We start from the raw sequence: 16,505 nt of genomic DNA, 5'->3' as shown, positions 1-16,505 counted from the left end.
GTCATTCTTTATGGGTGAAGCAGAATCTGTCCAAAAATATCTAAGAAAGCGAAGAAGGAAACGACTCATACCTTTAAATTCCTGCAGTTCGTGTTGTTTCAAACAAAAACAAGTAGTCGACAACTGAGTCGAGAAGTACAGCAGGGGAGTGAAATCACTTTCGATTTTGATGCTATCACAGTGACTTCCCCTGCTCGAGATTTTTTCTCGTTGCCACGAGAAACTGCTGTTTCCTGTTTTCATGGAAATAGGAAAGGCTTGTCAACATATGATATTTTCTTTGTAATACTGAAGCATCTTCAAAGCCTTTATACATTGGAATTTGTTTAATTTTGTGACTAAATCTATCGCTGTCGCGAGGTAACCTTGTGGTCAGAGAGAATTATTTTTGTCGTGATTTACTGGCAGTGAAAGTGGTACCACCAATGCAATGACGTGAAGACTAGCCTTTGACCGGAGTGTGGTTCACGGAGGATAGTCTTGCTCTTACGCAAGTCTACGAACATGTCTGACTCCGAGGATGAAAGCCCTGATCGGCAGTTGAAGCTGGTCATAATGGGTGACGGAGCCTCGGGCAAGGTGCTTGTTTTGACAACATTGCAACACACACACTCTCTCTCTCGTTCTAGTCTTTGAAAACAAGACAGATGTAACCGTGCATATTTGCCGTTGTCTTATTAATCTGTTCTTCGTTGATATCAAATCTGAGTTCTAACAGAGACATACATGACTGATACAGAAGACAAAAAGGTGAATTATTACAGTTATCCACTGCAGCTGACACTAATAAAGTTATAGTAAGAAGGAATGAATTAAATAGGTCAGTTCCTTGACCATCATAACATTTATATACAGACATATATATATATATCTATAATGGCTTAGATACATTTTTTTCTGTATTTGCTGTCAAATAATGATATTAATGAAGTGTTTTGATTGTTGTTTGTTTTTGTATGTTATCACGTATTTGTGATCAACAAAGCTGTGACTTGTGTGAGTGTGAGTGCCCAAACTTGAATATATTTATAATATCAGGGATGGCCAAATCTCAAATATTTGACTACTCAACCAGGCGAGAAACTCCCAGACCTAGTTTCAAAATTAAACTTCATAATTTCACAAGCCTTGTGCAATGAGATTTGTTATTGCCTGAGACCAGTCCCCCGTTTTTTTGATGTGAGATTTTTCGAGTGGGGCGAGGAATTAAAGTAGCTATTCTTGGGCAATATTCGCCGCGAGAAACCGCAGCAGTCAGTAAAAACAGAGACTGTACGGTCTCTGGTAAAACTGGGCTTGTGATGGAATTTTAGGTCTGATCCAATCAGGGGACGGTTTTGTCGCGAATCCAGTCGAGAACGTCGTTTCTCTTTTTCACGTTGTAGTCTTGGTTAGCATATTCTCTTTGATAAGTTTACTTGGAACACATGCTGTTCTTGGAGGTGTGGGTTACTGAGATACTGTTTCCCACTTGCCGCCATGCCGAAACGTCGACATGTCGCGATGTCTGATTGTGACACGGACAACGAGAGGGAAAAAAGAAAGTCAAAGGCAAACCCCGCATAGCAAACCAACATTACCGGGCAGATTACAGGGAAAAATACCCATGTATCAAACGGTCAGCCGTAAGTGTCAAGCACGCTAGATGCACAATATGCGCTTTGGATTTTTCAGTAGCACATGCATGGTGGACTATATTCTTATCAAAGTTTCAGCTGGCGTAAATGTGGGTGTGCGATTCAAATTTAAGACAATGCTACTCTTATTCTTAAAGCCCATTTGCTCCTCTGAAAATTCCCAAATACTACTCTTTTGGCTTTACAAAGGTTAGCAGACCTGCTCTATGAACCTATTGGTGCATGTCTACTAACGAATCAACTTTTTGGTTGAAATCTATTGAATTTCAACACCAATTTCTTTAACTCCAGGCTTTTGAAATCATTTGCCAGGTTTTTTTATGTTCAATTTCTTTTTCTTTCATATTGCATGTTTTTCTTCTTCTTTTTGGCATCATGCAGTTTTTCATGATGTTATCTTTAAAAGAACAAATGCTTATTTTTGAATGTTTATCTGTATCTATGTCTCTGGTTTTATTACGGACACAAAAGCTCAGCAATGCAATTTCTCTTTTAGAGATTAATAAAGTTATTGTATTGTATTGTATTGTATTGTATCAGTTTGGATCAGAAGTGAAAGTAGAAACAGCCTGGCCGCAGCTTGAATGTTACATCCAAGATGGGAGCCTCGTTCTCATGTCACAAGAACATATATGGCAGCGTCTATGTAGAGGAAGTTTGTGCATGTGAAATGTTTATACGGCTTTGAAACTCAATAGTGCAACCAAAAGTTGTGTTGCATCCGACCAGAATGTTTGCAGACGAGCAGGGCAATTAGCTGTCAGATGTTTTCCACTAGCTAGCAGATTTTTTTTTGCCTCTGGTGACCAGGCGAGTGATTTTGCCATCCCTTATAATATGTATTACTATTACTGGTTTACTTTCCATCAATGATTGCCTGTGACATTTATGAATCTCCCCCATTTCACATGTGTGCAGACATCTCTGTGTATGAGATATGCACAAGAACACTTCAATAAACAATATGGACAAACAGTTGGCCTGGATTTCTACTTGAAGAGAATTGTCTTACCAGGTGAGAACTTGACAAAAACTTGATTCTGTAATGTATGTATACATGTGTATGTATACATATATATTATATGTTCTTTTTTTTCTTTCTTTTTTAAAATTTTATTGGAGAATACTCCAAGTACAAAACAGGGGTTCCCATGTCTGGTTAAAAGAGAGATGAATTTTTGATTTTGTTCTTGTTTGTAAAACTTACAGACTGTTGAAAGTTGGAGTCATAATCAATTTTGCACAACTGATACCTGACAGATTGGAATATTTCATTGTGTTCAACAAAAGTAACTGATTGGTTTTGATATTGATATACAGGCTCTACACATGTGGCGTTAGAACTCTGGGACATTGGCGGCCAGACAATTGGAAGTGCCATGCTCTCCAATTACATCTTCGGTGCACATGTAAGTGTGGGGCAGCCATCAATGAGCGCTTCTGGTGTGATAACGCGAGACAACTCCTCTGATCTTGCCGCAAGGTTCCGCCTGTTACCATTGTCTTTTTATCGTATAAAATGCACGACTTACACACGAACTGTTACCAAAGCGACATGCTATTTGGGACCAATGCACGTTTGTTTTTTTCCTTTCTCGTGTGATCTTGCCGTGAGGTTCCGCCTGTTACCAACCGAAAGAAAGAAGGGGCATAACCTCACCAGAACCGCCCATTGTCTTCATCAGTTGTGGTTTCAAATTTTTAATGTTCATCTGAAGATACAATGTATTCATTTTTATCATCAATGTTTACAGGTCACAAGATTAGATTGAAAATTGGAAATGACTGTTCCTGATTCATGAGTTGACAGATAGTAATATTTGTTTATCAATGTGCATTGTCAATTCATTAAATTCATACGTATAATAACAGTTTATGTCATTGTTTTTTCCATCAATCTGAATTTATGCTTTTACAGTCAATAGGTCTTACAGGAAGGTAATCATTTCTTGTTGTGTTGTGCAGGGAGGGATATGATAAAGAGTACAAATTAATTAAACTTAAGGCATAAACAAAAAATAGGTGTGGTTACGGTAACCCGACCTACCCTATTTTTAGGGGCCGACCCTATAACTTTTTATTACATTTGTCAAAACAAAAAAACAAAAACAAAAACAGTGCAGAAAAGCAATGAAAGTGAAAGCGCTCGAGTCACACACTTATTTCCCTGTCAAGTAGGTTTAATTTGTACACATTAGAAAAAAAAGTTTTAAAAAAAAGCGATTGCCTACCTTCCTACCCTATTTTTGGGGGCTATGTTACCGTAACCACACCTATTTTTTTTTTGGCCTGAGCAGATGAAAGAAATTACTGTTGATGTTTCATGGTGTGCAATGTACATGATTAAAGCATCTTTGTTCAGACATTGAGGGGGATTACTGTTTTGTTTCAGGGCGTGGTATTGGTGTACGACATCACAAACTACTCCAGTTTTGAGAACTTGGAAGACTGGTACAACTCAGTGAAGAAGGTGTGCGCCGGAGGTCGAGTGCCTCATATAGCACTGCTTGGCAATAAGAGTGAGTACACTGTACTGCATGAACATCTTTTGTGAGATATTGGTTTTTGGGCTGGCTTTACCAAAGAAAATGCATGCTCGTTACCTGTGGCATGTACATGAGCTCAAATAGAGATAAAGGATACATCTGTAAAAAAAAAATCTGGAATAATTTTTGTCATTTTGTCTTGGAAAATTGTCCCAGTCGCACCGACAGTGTGATTATTTTTATTTTGTGCGGGGTGGGGTGTCTGTGTGATGGGTGGGGGTATTGGAGAGGGGGTACTTGTACAGGTATTTCTGTATGTCTGTGTTTCTGTTTGTTTGTATGTGGATGAGTGTGTGAGTGTGCTTTTTCTTTCTTTCTTTATTTGGTGTTTAACGTCGTTTTCAACCGTTCAAGGTTGGGTGTGCACGTTAAAGATCCCACGATTGACAAAAGGGTCTTTCCTGGCAAAATTGCTTAGGCACAGTTAATAATTGTCTACCTATACCCGTGTGACTTGGAATAATAGGCCGTGAAAGGTAAATATGCGCCGAAATGGCTGCAATTACTGGCCGTATAAAATTTCATCTCACACGGCATCACTGCAGAGCGCCTAGAACTGTACCCACGGAATATGCGCGATATAAGCATCATTGATTGATTGATATCGCGACGGGGAAAGGGGGCCGGGGGGAGATGGGATAGAGCCACTTGTTAATTGTTTCTTGTTCACAAAAGCACTAACGGTGTGTGTGCGTAGGTGTGAATGCACATACTTCTGTGTGTCAAAGATTAGGGTAATGGCAAGAAGTTGTGTAGTATATATGTCAGTTTGTCAAAGAAATATATACAAAGTGATACTTTGAGTCCTGAAAGGCTTTGAGTGTTACTGTGGAGGGAAGGGTCTGATGTATGACACTAACACATGAACTTGTGTTGCCAGCTGACTTGGAACACATGAGGACGGTCAAACAGGACAAGCATCAGAAGTTTGCTCAGGAACATGGCATGACCAGCTACTTTGTGTCGGCCAAGACTGGTGACTCAGTGAGTAGCATTATTATGTGTCCTGTCTTCCACTAATAGCTTCAGTCTTGGTCGTTAGTGTGTTTGTATAATCAGCCCGGTAGCTCAGTTGGTAGAGCACTGGACTTGTGATCCTATGGTCACGGGTTCAAATCCAGCCCGGGATGGACACGGGTCAACTTTATGTGCAGACTCAGAGACGGTATCCATGTTCCACACCCGTGTCACCACTGTGGCATGAAAAAACCTTAGTCATTCTGCCATAAGTGCAGGTGGCTGATTACACCTAAACACGCGCACACCTGGGTAGTGCGACTCTGTTGCTGCTAGCTTTCCACTGGGAGGAAGCAACCCGAATTACCTAGGGATGGGAAAATAATGTTATGAAAATGAAATGAAAATGTTCATGTATGTACATTTGTAGATATACTGTAGGTTCTCAAATGCACACATGATGATCTTTGTGTCTGAAGTTTGATCCGCACAGGGAGCTGCCTTCACAGGTAGGGCGGGTATGAGGGAAATAAGGCACACACAAAAAAGAAGCTTAGTTTTGTAGATGACACTGCCAAAATAATTAGGATCGGTAGTTGGCCTTTTTGTGTGTGTGTGTGTGTGTGGGCGTGTATGTTTTTGATTGCTGAGTACATGTATTCAATTTTATGAAATCAGTCGCATATGTTGTTGTTGTTGGCCGGAAATCGTGCGGGCTGGGTCTCCTGGATGTAGGAGAAAATCTCTTTTTTTCATTCCTTAATAAATCCTTTTTTTGGAGGGTCAACAAAAGTTGTAGGGTCAGGATCGAGGAGGAAAAAAAATGTGTCGATCAGGGAATCAGAAAGAATGATTTTTATTTTTATTTTTATTTTTATTTTGGCCTATGCTGGTCCTTCTCTCCCTGGGCTGTCAGTGCATCCTTTCTCCTGTGCTTTCCTCTTCTGCAAATGTAGCGCCTCTTGCAATGAATATTCACACATAAACACACACACACACACACACACATGCACACAAACACACACCTACAAACACACACACACACATCCACAAACACACACACACACACACACACATCTACAAACACACACACACACACACACACATCTACAAACACACACACACACACATCTACAAACACACACACACACACATCCACACACACACACACACACACACACACACATCTACAAACACACACACACACACACATCTACAAACACACACACACACACATGCACACACATCTACAAACACACACACACATCTACAAACACACACACACACACACACACACATCCACAAACACACACACACACACACACACACACACACACACACACACACACACACACACACACACACACACACACACACACATCCACACACACACACACACACACACACACACACACACACACACACAGACACACACAGATTGTTTGTTGTTAATGTTGATGAAAGGTGCTGTTTTTTTCAGTTTGAGATTTGTTACTTCTTTCTGATGCTAGCAAACAGACTGTAAACAAGTAACTCACTTAAATAGCTCATTTTGAGTGTTTCTTCCCTTTGTTATAATTTGATTTCTTCAAGGTTTTTTTCTAATGCTTGGTCATTTTTTCAGGTAAGTCTATGTTTTCAACGTGTTGCGGCTGACATTCTCAACATCAAGCTGACCAAGCCAGAAGTAGAGCAGCAACAGAGGGTCGTCAAGGCGGAGGTCATCCACTACAAGAACGATCTCGCTGCCGCCAAACCTGTTCACACCGAGACCAAGAGCTCCTTCTGTTCTGTCCAATGAGAGCTGATCTGAGTAGGATTTGGGGTTTTAGGAGGTAGTGGAGTTTTCTTATCGCAAGCAGGGAGTGTGACTTTTGCAGGTTAAAAGTCAAGTACACTTTACAAGGAATTATTGCCTGCAGGAAGAAAGACAGACTTTGGAGTATGTGTGTTTACTTGTCATAACTTATCATTCACCTTGCTCATATTATTCTGTTCATCATAATCACTCTCTTCAAAAAACTATTTCCTTCAGTGTTTTTTTCATGAAGAGAGAAAGACTTTGGAGGTTTATGTCTACATTCGTCCTATTTAACTAGCTCACATTGACGTAATAAGTTCACCCTCATGACTCTTCAAGTGCACCAGCCTGGAGCGATATGGTCTGCTTTGTGTAGTATGGAAACGGCAGGAATGGTAGCGGTAATCACTGTCAGCTGGCTTTGCCGTTCACATTTCAAAGACTGGGAAACGGTGTAATGTGCACAATCCGAGCAGAGGAGATGTACTACGTGATTGTGAGAAAGGATCTCTCTGATATTTGTATTTTTAACGAATGGACGGCTTGGACACATGAATTAATTATTTGTTGATCTGATTTATGGTGTTGGCATTTGGCATGTATAAATAGGACTTAGAAAGAGAATGTATGTTATTGACGTTCTTTGCTTTTTGATTTTCTCCTGTTTGTTGGATCTTTTCCTTTCTTTTGAGTGATCGATTCACATAGAAGTTCGGTTTGTCTTTCTGTTTACAAAGAAACATTGGACGACAGGCGCATTCCAGCTTCTTAACTTTGATAAAAGGTTGCTGTTTAATGTGTCAGAAGAATTTTGGTTGAAGAGATCTGATGTCATCAAATTTTGTGAATCATGCCTGTGAGAGGACCAATAATGCTCATACAAGTATAAGGGAGACAAGCCAGTGAGTATATACACATGCACAAGTTCAGAACGTTCCAATCCTGCACTGTACGCTTTTAAGTTAATGGTGTGGTACGGTGTAGTGTTTTTGTCTGTGTCGATTTGGAGAAACTGCAGAATTGCTGTGTTGTTAGGTATTTATAGCAATTGTAACCACTGCTCGTATGCATGCATTGACTATCAATTGGTGTCCGATATTGCGAGTCACTCTCACTTGAGCTGTGGGTTGTTTTTCTTTGTACATTCAGTTTCCTCAATAATAATGGCATTTGATTGTGATTAGGAAATCAAAGAATGAACTGTTCTGCAAAATGCACTTACTTTGTGTTGATTTCTGTCCATTATTTGACAACACTGTGTGCACCAAACCTTTAAATGCTGGTTTCATTATCACTGAAGATAGTGCATTAACAAGTAGCTGAAGCCAGCTGTGTACATTTTTGCTCAAAGACGCGATACAACATTTATGAAAAATTAGTCCCTTGGCAACAAGTTCTTTGCATCTGATTCAGTAACTCATTGGACTCTTTTAAAGCACTGACTACTATAAGTATAATACAGGGGTGGGACTTTTCCGCGGATATCCGCGGACACAACTTACGAATTCCGCTGGAGAAATCTATTTTTCCGCGTCCCATTTCATCACAGTATCTATAATTAACTTGTTGACTGAATGATATGGAGAGAAGTGAAGATGGAACAGAAAACTGGAGGCTTGAGAGTTAAATTGTGCTGACAGTGAAAACTCCTGATAACTAATAGTCATTTTGAGCTTCAATGCATTGGGGGGTCACTTGGATCATACTACTGATCCAAACGAGTTGAATTTTAGTCTCAGAATGCACCAGATTGCACAGATTTTAATGTACCATCTAAATAAAATTCGGGGGAGCATGCCCCCGAACCCCCCTAGAAAAAAGGGATTTCCTCTTTTTTTTTTATCACAAGAGAGTCCCACCCCTGATAATAGCATTATTTATGATGTGTAGTGGTAGTCATAGATGTCTTTCGTCTTCCTTGCCTTATGCTGGTTTGATCTGACAAGGTTATAAACACTCAGTCAGCAAGAAACTGAATTTGCAGCATTTTTTGTGCCATTAGTAGCATTCTGATCTAAATGAATAGGGCCTAGTCTTCATATGGAGAAAGCATTTTACCCAATGCCTCCGAAAGCGCTCAATGTTGCCCGCTCAAAAACTTATAGGCAGATCCCGGAACACTGGGAAAGGCAAGCTATAAACAACGTTACCTATGACGCATATATATATCTGTCCCTGTTTCTACCGGCTATTCCCTTTATTTCAGAATCTTCTAGATCATTAATTTTTTAAAGAAAAGTCGGGTTTGTTGTTTCAGCATTTTTCCAAACTACGTATTCAGCTAGTTTCACTCTAATTCAAATATTGCATCTTTCCCTTGTCATTTAAACTGAAGAATTGCTCATAAGGACAGATACAGTACTTAAAATAATCTTCTTCAGAAGTAAAGTTTCCCATATATATTCAATCTTCTGATTGAGACTAAAACTTGCTCAATAAAAGTGATTAAAGATTAACTAAGATGCACGATATTTCAAAGACACTATGATGGTAGTGATAATTATAAAGAGAAAATATTGCCCATGGGATATCTCTGCATTAAAGTTTTTCCTAGAATCATGATCAGTGACTGTTCTAAATATTGATTAAAGCATGCAGGTGTGGAGCGTACTTGGTGGCATGCCTAAGTATGTAAAGGCCAAGGTATGTTGTTGGTCTATGTCAATGTGTATTTTCATTTCACCATCAAGAACGTGTGTTTTTGTGTGTTTCTTGTTGGTTGGGGGGTGTCAATTTGATATCTTCTTGATTAGATCTGAGCAGATACAAATCACAGCAACACACTCCAGAAACAAGAGGCTGCATTTTATGTGTTGATGTAATTGGTGGTATAGTTCATTAAGATATAATGTACGGTTGAAAGAATTCATTTTTGAAAACAGTATGTACATTTGATCATTGATATCTGCACGTGTCAGACATGCATATAATATTGTGGCAGACTTGTTTTGTTTTTACCTTTCATGCACTTAAGTTTGAGAGATTGAGTAAAGAAGTAAATACCAATGTTGTCATCACAGTTATCTTGCCGTCGCGCCACTTTCAGCATTCGATGTGAAGTAGGATCTGTCAGATATTTGCAAAAAGTTTGACGAACACTTGCTGTTTGTTGACTAAGATAATTTCTGCAAAATGTGACATATCACTGTTACAGTTATCCCTCCAACATCATTTCTTAATAATAGCTTGCATTCTAAACTGTTGTGACTTGGTTAGTGCAGGCTGGGTAATGCAGCATGTCTCCTTGCAAAGGTTGTTACTATAATTTCTGAATCTTGCATAAACATGTATGTGAATATGCATCAGTGAAGTTGAGAAAATGTATGTGTCACTTTGAATTTGTTTTTGTCTACACTGTCAGGGCTGTTACAATTCCACACTTAGTTGCTTTTACAACGCTTTGTGTTTTGCAATGTCAAGAATTAAACGTCAATGTTTGTGTGATACTTATTTTTTGCCACACCTTATGATCTTTCTTTGTTGACCTCTTCAGATACTGAACATGGAAAGCTGACAATTTAATTCACTGATCTGCACTTCAGAAAGTGTAATTGTATTTGTGGTGTAACTTGTTCACTTTAATTGGGTTTTATGTATTTTTATGTGTTGTGCCGTATAACGGCTGTGATCTTTGTACCAAGAGCCGGACTGCTCTGTTATCGATTTTGTTGTGGTGAAAATTTGACGATGGTCTGTCCGTACATTGGAGGTATGACTGCTGTTGGGACCGAAAATGAGTGTCCGCGTCCACGTTTTGCAGGTGTCCGTTTAAGGGGGGGGGGGGGGGGGGGGGGGGGGGGGGGCCAAATATAGAAGGAAAACACCCCATGCCGAGCAAATGTGTCCGTACATGTCAGGTTTCCGCTCACGCCGGGGGCCGTACATAATTGCTGGGACTGCCGTAGTACAAGAATCAGACAACACTGTATAGACTTTTTTGGGAAACTTAAGGTCTGTGTACAGAATTAGATGCTTAAAGTGCCTGGTTTTTTTTGTCCGTCCATCTTGATAGTACTGTAGCTTTTGCAAAGTATTTTTTTTATATTGTTAATAATGGGTTTGAATCATGGGTGTACCTAGCCTTAGTTTGGTTGTTTTATTTACTGTGCAATAATGCAAATGGGTTGTTAAAAATAATGGTGTAGCGCGGAGGTGTTGTTGTATATTGTACATAAGGATGTAAATTTTTTTCTCTTTTTTTTTTCTTGTTATTTTTGTTCACCCTTGCATAATGTACAATTCGTTTGCTAGATATGCCAGTTTTGCTGTGAAACTGATGGATTCTTCTTATTCTTTGTTCAGGAGCTGAAACTTCCACATACTCTCACATTTAGTGCAAAAGAGGATTTTTACTGATGAGTTCTTTCCCCTGCTTTGTAGGTGAGCCGTTTTCCGGGGGATGCATGCTTGGTGTGTTTCTATAACCCACCAAACTCGGACATGGATTAAGGATCTTTTCCATGCGTATACTTGTTCTTGTGCTTACGTGTACACACAAAGAGGGAATAAGGCACTCATATCTATGGTAGGTTTGCACATAAGCTTAAGTGGGGGAATCAGTAAAATCTTCACCCTTAACCCACCACGTACCTGGCTTCGTAGGTATTTGAATGCTCAACTTTCCAAATTGGAGGCCGATCTCTTATCCACTTAAAGGCACAGTAAGCCTCCCGTAAACCATCACAGAGCTCCCCGAGCGTCTACATACAGTACAAGCATACTTCCATGTGAACGCTCACCGAACGGGAACATCCTGGCTGCTTTCTGTCGAGCGTGAGAAATTTTCAAAGAATTTATTTTCGTGGACTTGGTCTTCTACAACAATGGCGCCTCGTTTTGGTGCTGGACGGCTGTTATGAATATTCAATACCGGAAATCACGCCCGGACAGTAAGCCTCCCGTAAACCATCACAGATACTGTCAGGCTTTTACACACAGTACAAACACCCTTCCATTTGAACGCTCACCAAACGGGAACATCCTATAGGTGCCCTACGTAAAGAGCGAGCAATTTTTAAAGAATTAATTTTGCAGATTGTCTCGAACACTTTTTGGACCCATCCTGAACTCAGGTCAAACATGAGTTACTTCCCTTCGGGTCTCATTCTATCGATGTAAACTGGCGATAGCCGTGAATCGATGATTATCAAAATGTTTTTGGACCGTGGTGCGTTTTTGCGCTAGACCTAACTTTTAAAATCTAAATAATAAATTGACAGCTTGTTACACAAACATTCTTTAATCATAAAAGAATTCTTTTTTCATCAAGACAAGATCAGTACAATTCGAAGTTGTGAAAGTTTGAATAAAGAAAAGCCCGGAAGCAGGGTCACACAAGGGTCGTAGCAGACGACGGTTTATCATGCATATCGCCGTTCCTCTCAACAGTCAAAAGCCATCGCTAGAGTTCTTGTGAACCACAGCCGTTTGTTTCGTGCATAAAAACGTGCTATAGTAAATAAGCTCACATCGAGTCGCATTCAAATAACTAACTGACGACTACATTGTGAAAAAGGGAAACTGGATCACACGGGTTCACGATGGCTCAGGGGTAAGATAAACCACGCAAAAATAAATTCTTTGAAAATTGTTCGCTCTTTACGGAGGGCACCTAGGATGTTCTCAATCGGTGAGTGTTTAAATGAAAGGGTGTTTGTACTGTGTGTAAAAGCCTGACCGTATCTGTGATGGTTTACGGGAGGCTTACTGTGCCTTTAATAGGCTATCGCACCCATCAATACTGATAGGAAAAAGGATTTGCAATTGCAGACATGAATATTGCACCCAAGTTTTCATTCTTTTTAGAATTATATATAGTTACCTCCTGTGTTACGCACAGGGTATTACTGATCAACAACTTTTGCTACCACACATGATTTGTGAACATTATAATAATTGTAGCTGTGGGTTTTTTTGTTTTTTTAATGGAGTAATAAAGGAAAAGAGAGAGTTAATTTTTGTTAACATTTGCCTAAGCCCCGTTGAAATGAAGTGAGCGAAACATCAGATTTTATTCAGTGGACAGTAACTGACATAAGGTGTTGTACAATTAAGATCTGTTGTCTTACTCAACTCGCATAGATATTGCGCAGAGACATATATGGTTGTTGAGTGTTTTGATTTTGTGTGTCATTTCTCAAGTGTGTGTGTTTATCTTGATGGACCCTTGTACATTATTGTCTTTACTTCTTCAAAGCTGATTGCTCACAGATTTGTACATTTATGTCTATATTTGGAAGTGAAATGTCTGTGTTCCTGCAACACGGAGTACAATTGTGCTCTATGTTTTGAACATCTCTTTTCTTTCCTCGTACTAAGGCACCTCACGTTTTTAAGACTTCTACAACAGCTAGTGCACTCAAAGACAGACATGCACACAAGAAGTAAACCCAAGGATAGAAACGAACAAACAAACGAACACACAAATGAAAAAGGAATGCTTGGAAAAGGAGCATAAGTCACCAACATTAATTGCAGGGGTGGAGGCCTTTGTTAAGGTAGTCTTCTTCATAAGGTTATATATCATGGTAAACGAATGTATAGTCAGTGGTTTTTCCTTCAGCTAAAAATAAACAAAACAAAAACTAAGACACAAACAAACAAACAAAAACCAAATATTAAAAAATGGTTTCTCTAAACAAAATAGTAAATACCAATTTTAAAAAGCAAAACAAGTCCCCCCCCCCCCCCCCCCCCCCCCCGAAAATAAACACACACACACACACACCAGTAAATGAAACCTTCTTCAGGGAAACTATGAAAATGACAAAATCAGAACATGATGAAACAAGCACATGGTTGCGCAGGAAGTGACATCTGTCCATTTGTACACATTATTGACACATTGTTATTTTAGGGTTTATTCTATCAGCAAAATAATTATAGTGTACTACATCTATTTTTGGTAAAGAGGTTTGAACTTTGTGTATTGTGCTCAAGCCAGTCTGACAAACAATGCAAGAATTTCAATGCTATCAGATTGTGAAAATATATGCGGGAATTGTTTGTTGGTTGAATTGAAAAGTATGTCTTTTTTTCTGCATTTATTCCAATTAGCTGTTAAGTCCTTTGTACTGGAAACTTGCATTCTCCCAGTAAGGTAATATATTGTACTGCGTTGCAAGCCCCTGGAGCAAATTTTTGATTAGTGCTTTTGTTAACAAGAAAAAATTGACATGTGTCATCACCCCCCTTCCCTCCGTCGCGATATAACCTTGAACGGTTGAAAACGACGTTAAACACCAAATAAAGAAAATAAAGAAATTCCAAGTAGCCAGTTTTATTTAAAAAATGTTCTGCATTTATTATTGTAGTCCTGTGCTAAGAGTTGCGTTGTTTCTCGATCTTCTGTGTAGTTTGATTTTTCTCTATAATCATGCCACTGTTGTTTGCATATTTAAATCTTACAAAAATAATGTTATTGTATTGCTCAACATTTCTGTTTTCTGTGTTTATTTTGTGTAAAAGATATAGAAAGAGCACACAAATGTTTGTTGTAATTATTTATAGAAACTTCAAGATCAGTTACAGTACCACAAAGTGTCCCACAGTACATACTGAATATTGAAGGCGACGTGTTATGTTAGGTTTTATCTTTATTTTGTGTAGAGCTATAAAAGCACACACGTTTTGTTGATAATAAAAAACGCTCGCGCTGGACCCGAGTACTCTTCAGACATTCACACACACACACACACACTCTCTCTCCCTCACTCCTTCTCTCTCTCCCTCTCTCTCTCTCTCTCTCTCTCACACACACACACACACACACACACACTACCACATCTCCATTCTAAAACACGTCACGTTCCAAATCAAAAGACGACATTCTATTTTCTTACGTCACTATTCTTGGTTTACGGTACCATTCGGCGGCTTTGCTACGAGTATGGCATAGTCTTGGTTTGCCGAGACCTTGCACCGTTCTATCAGACTGCCTGGCTGGCTGTTGCACCGCGAATTCCTCCCACCGCCAAGTCGTTTTTTTGTGGTTTATTTCGCATTTAGGTCCCAGGTAACATTATGAAGTTTTAATACGATCAATCGGACCTATTATCAAGTTAGTGTATCAACTTTTGAACGAACTGCGCCCAGTAGTTTCCCAGCAATAAGCTTTAAGTCGAGACACACACACAGAGTCTGCTGGACCCTTGTACTAGCGTACTCGGGGAAAATCTGAGATAGAAAAGTGCATTATGTGTGCAAGCTGAGAGTTTAGTGTGCAGAAAGGGAGGTGGGATGAGGGGAGGTTGGGGCACTCTGCTTACTTGAGGATGTTGATCTTAGTACTTACTTACTTAGGCCCTTTGCCCCCATGGAGCATAGGCCATTGACGACATTTCTCCATCGCACCCTGTTCTTGGCTGTTCTTTCCGCATCTGCCCAGCTGTTGCCTTGCCTCTTCAGTTTTTTTAATAGTGGGACCATATGATAGCTGAATTTCTTGTTGTGTCACATATCGTTGTTTGGCGTTGCACGATCATTGAAGTACTTACTAATTTATGGAATAAAAGCAAAATAACTCATTTTGATTTTAAATGTGATGATTCAATTACATCAAATTTAAGAAGTATAAAACTCAACCAAACCGAGAAATTAATTCACATCACATACCTTCAGTATCCCGGCATTGCAAGTGCCCACAGACACACACACTTACACACACACTCACACGCAGATCTAAATATAGGTCCCTGCATGTACGCAGGCACACACACACACACTCGAATTGAAAAAAATGCATCTAAATATCACAGTTGCTTTCTCTTTCATATGGCCACGAACAATACTGGTTTTTTGTTGCTTGGTGAAAACGTCAACAATGCAGTTAACAAAAAGGTTTCAACAGAGATCGAAGAGTGTAACATTTTACAACAGTTGTGATATTCAAGACTGAACAGCCACACGCTAAAGTTAGAATGACAAAGTAATAATCTGATGCCATATAAGACAAAGAGACTGAGAAAATGATAAAGAGAGGGAGAGAGAGGGTGTGTGACATACTTTTCTGTGTGTGTGTGTGTGTGTGTGTGTGTGTGTGTGTGTGTGTGGGTGTGCCACTATGTGTGTGTGTGTGTTACGAGTACGTATATATATGCCCGAAAGACACACACACACTCGCACACAAATAATTTTATAGGCAGATGAGATCTGCGGAATAAGTTGCAATAAAAATAATCAATGAAAGTAAATGATGAACACACGTCTCACAGACATGCACCCAAGATGCATATGGAGGTCTCCCTATTGACGTCATCACTTCGTGCGCACCGGGGCTTGGAGGGCAAGAAGCCACCGCGCCGCTTGGCGAAAACATGGAAGCGTGGTGCCGATCGCGAAGTTTCGCTGCGGCGATTCCGTATTTGCGTCGACGATTTGGTTAAATTTCATTCAAGATGGTGAATACTTGTTGCATAATCGGTTGCACAAGCCGAAGCAACAAGGAAAATGCTCTTGCATTTTTCAGAATTCCGAAAGTCGACGCTGGAGGAAGACACCGAGATTTACTCAACAGCAGTATTAATTTTGCTAATGATTGAAACACCGATTCACTCGCTTTTTGAC

At 39.6% G+C, this 16,505-nt stretch overlaps 1 protein-coding gene across 1 annotated transcript; it reads left to right on the top strand.

Annotated features, from left to right (window-relative positions):
• The first annotated feature begins 229 nt into the window (after positions 1 to 229).
• Positions 230 to 10,735, top strand: LOC138982898 (ras-related protein Rab-28-like). Its single transcript, XM_070356295.1, has 6 exons — positions 230 to 579; positions 2,556 to 2,652; positions 2,958 to 3,046; positions 4,030 to 4,156; positions 5,064 to 5,167; positions 6,765 to 10,735. Exons 1-6 carry the CDS (start codon positions 505 to 507, stop codon positions 6,939 to 6,941), a joined length of 669 nt encoding a protein of 222 aa, XP_070212396.1. The 5' UTR covers positions 230 to 504; the 3' UTR covers positions 6,942 to 10,735.
• The last annotated feature ends 5,770 nt before the right edge of the window (positions 10,736 to 16,505 follow it).

Source organism: Littorina saxatilis, linkage group LG12 (assembly GCF_037325665.1).
Source record: "Littorina saxatilis isolate snail1 linkage group LG12, US_GU_Lsax_2.0, whole genome shotgun sequence".
NCBI classification, from domain to species: domain Eukaryota; kingdom Metazoa; phylum Mollusca; class Gastropoda; order Littorinimorpha; family Littorinidae; genus Littorina; species Littorina saxatilis.
The sequence above is the reverse complement of the archived record's forward strand: the minus strand, read 5'-3'. Positions and strand labels throughout refer to the sequence as shown.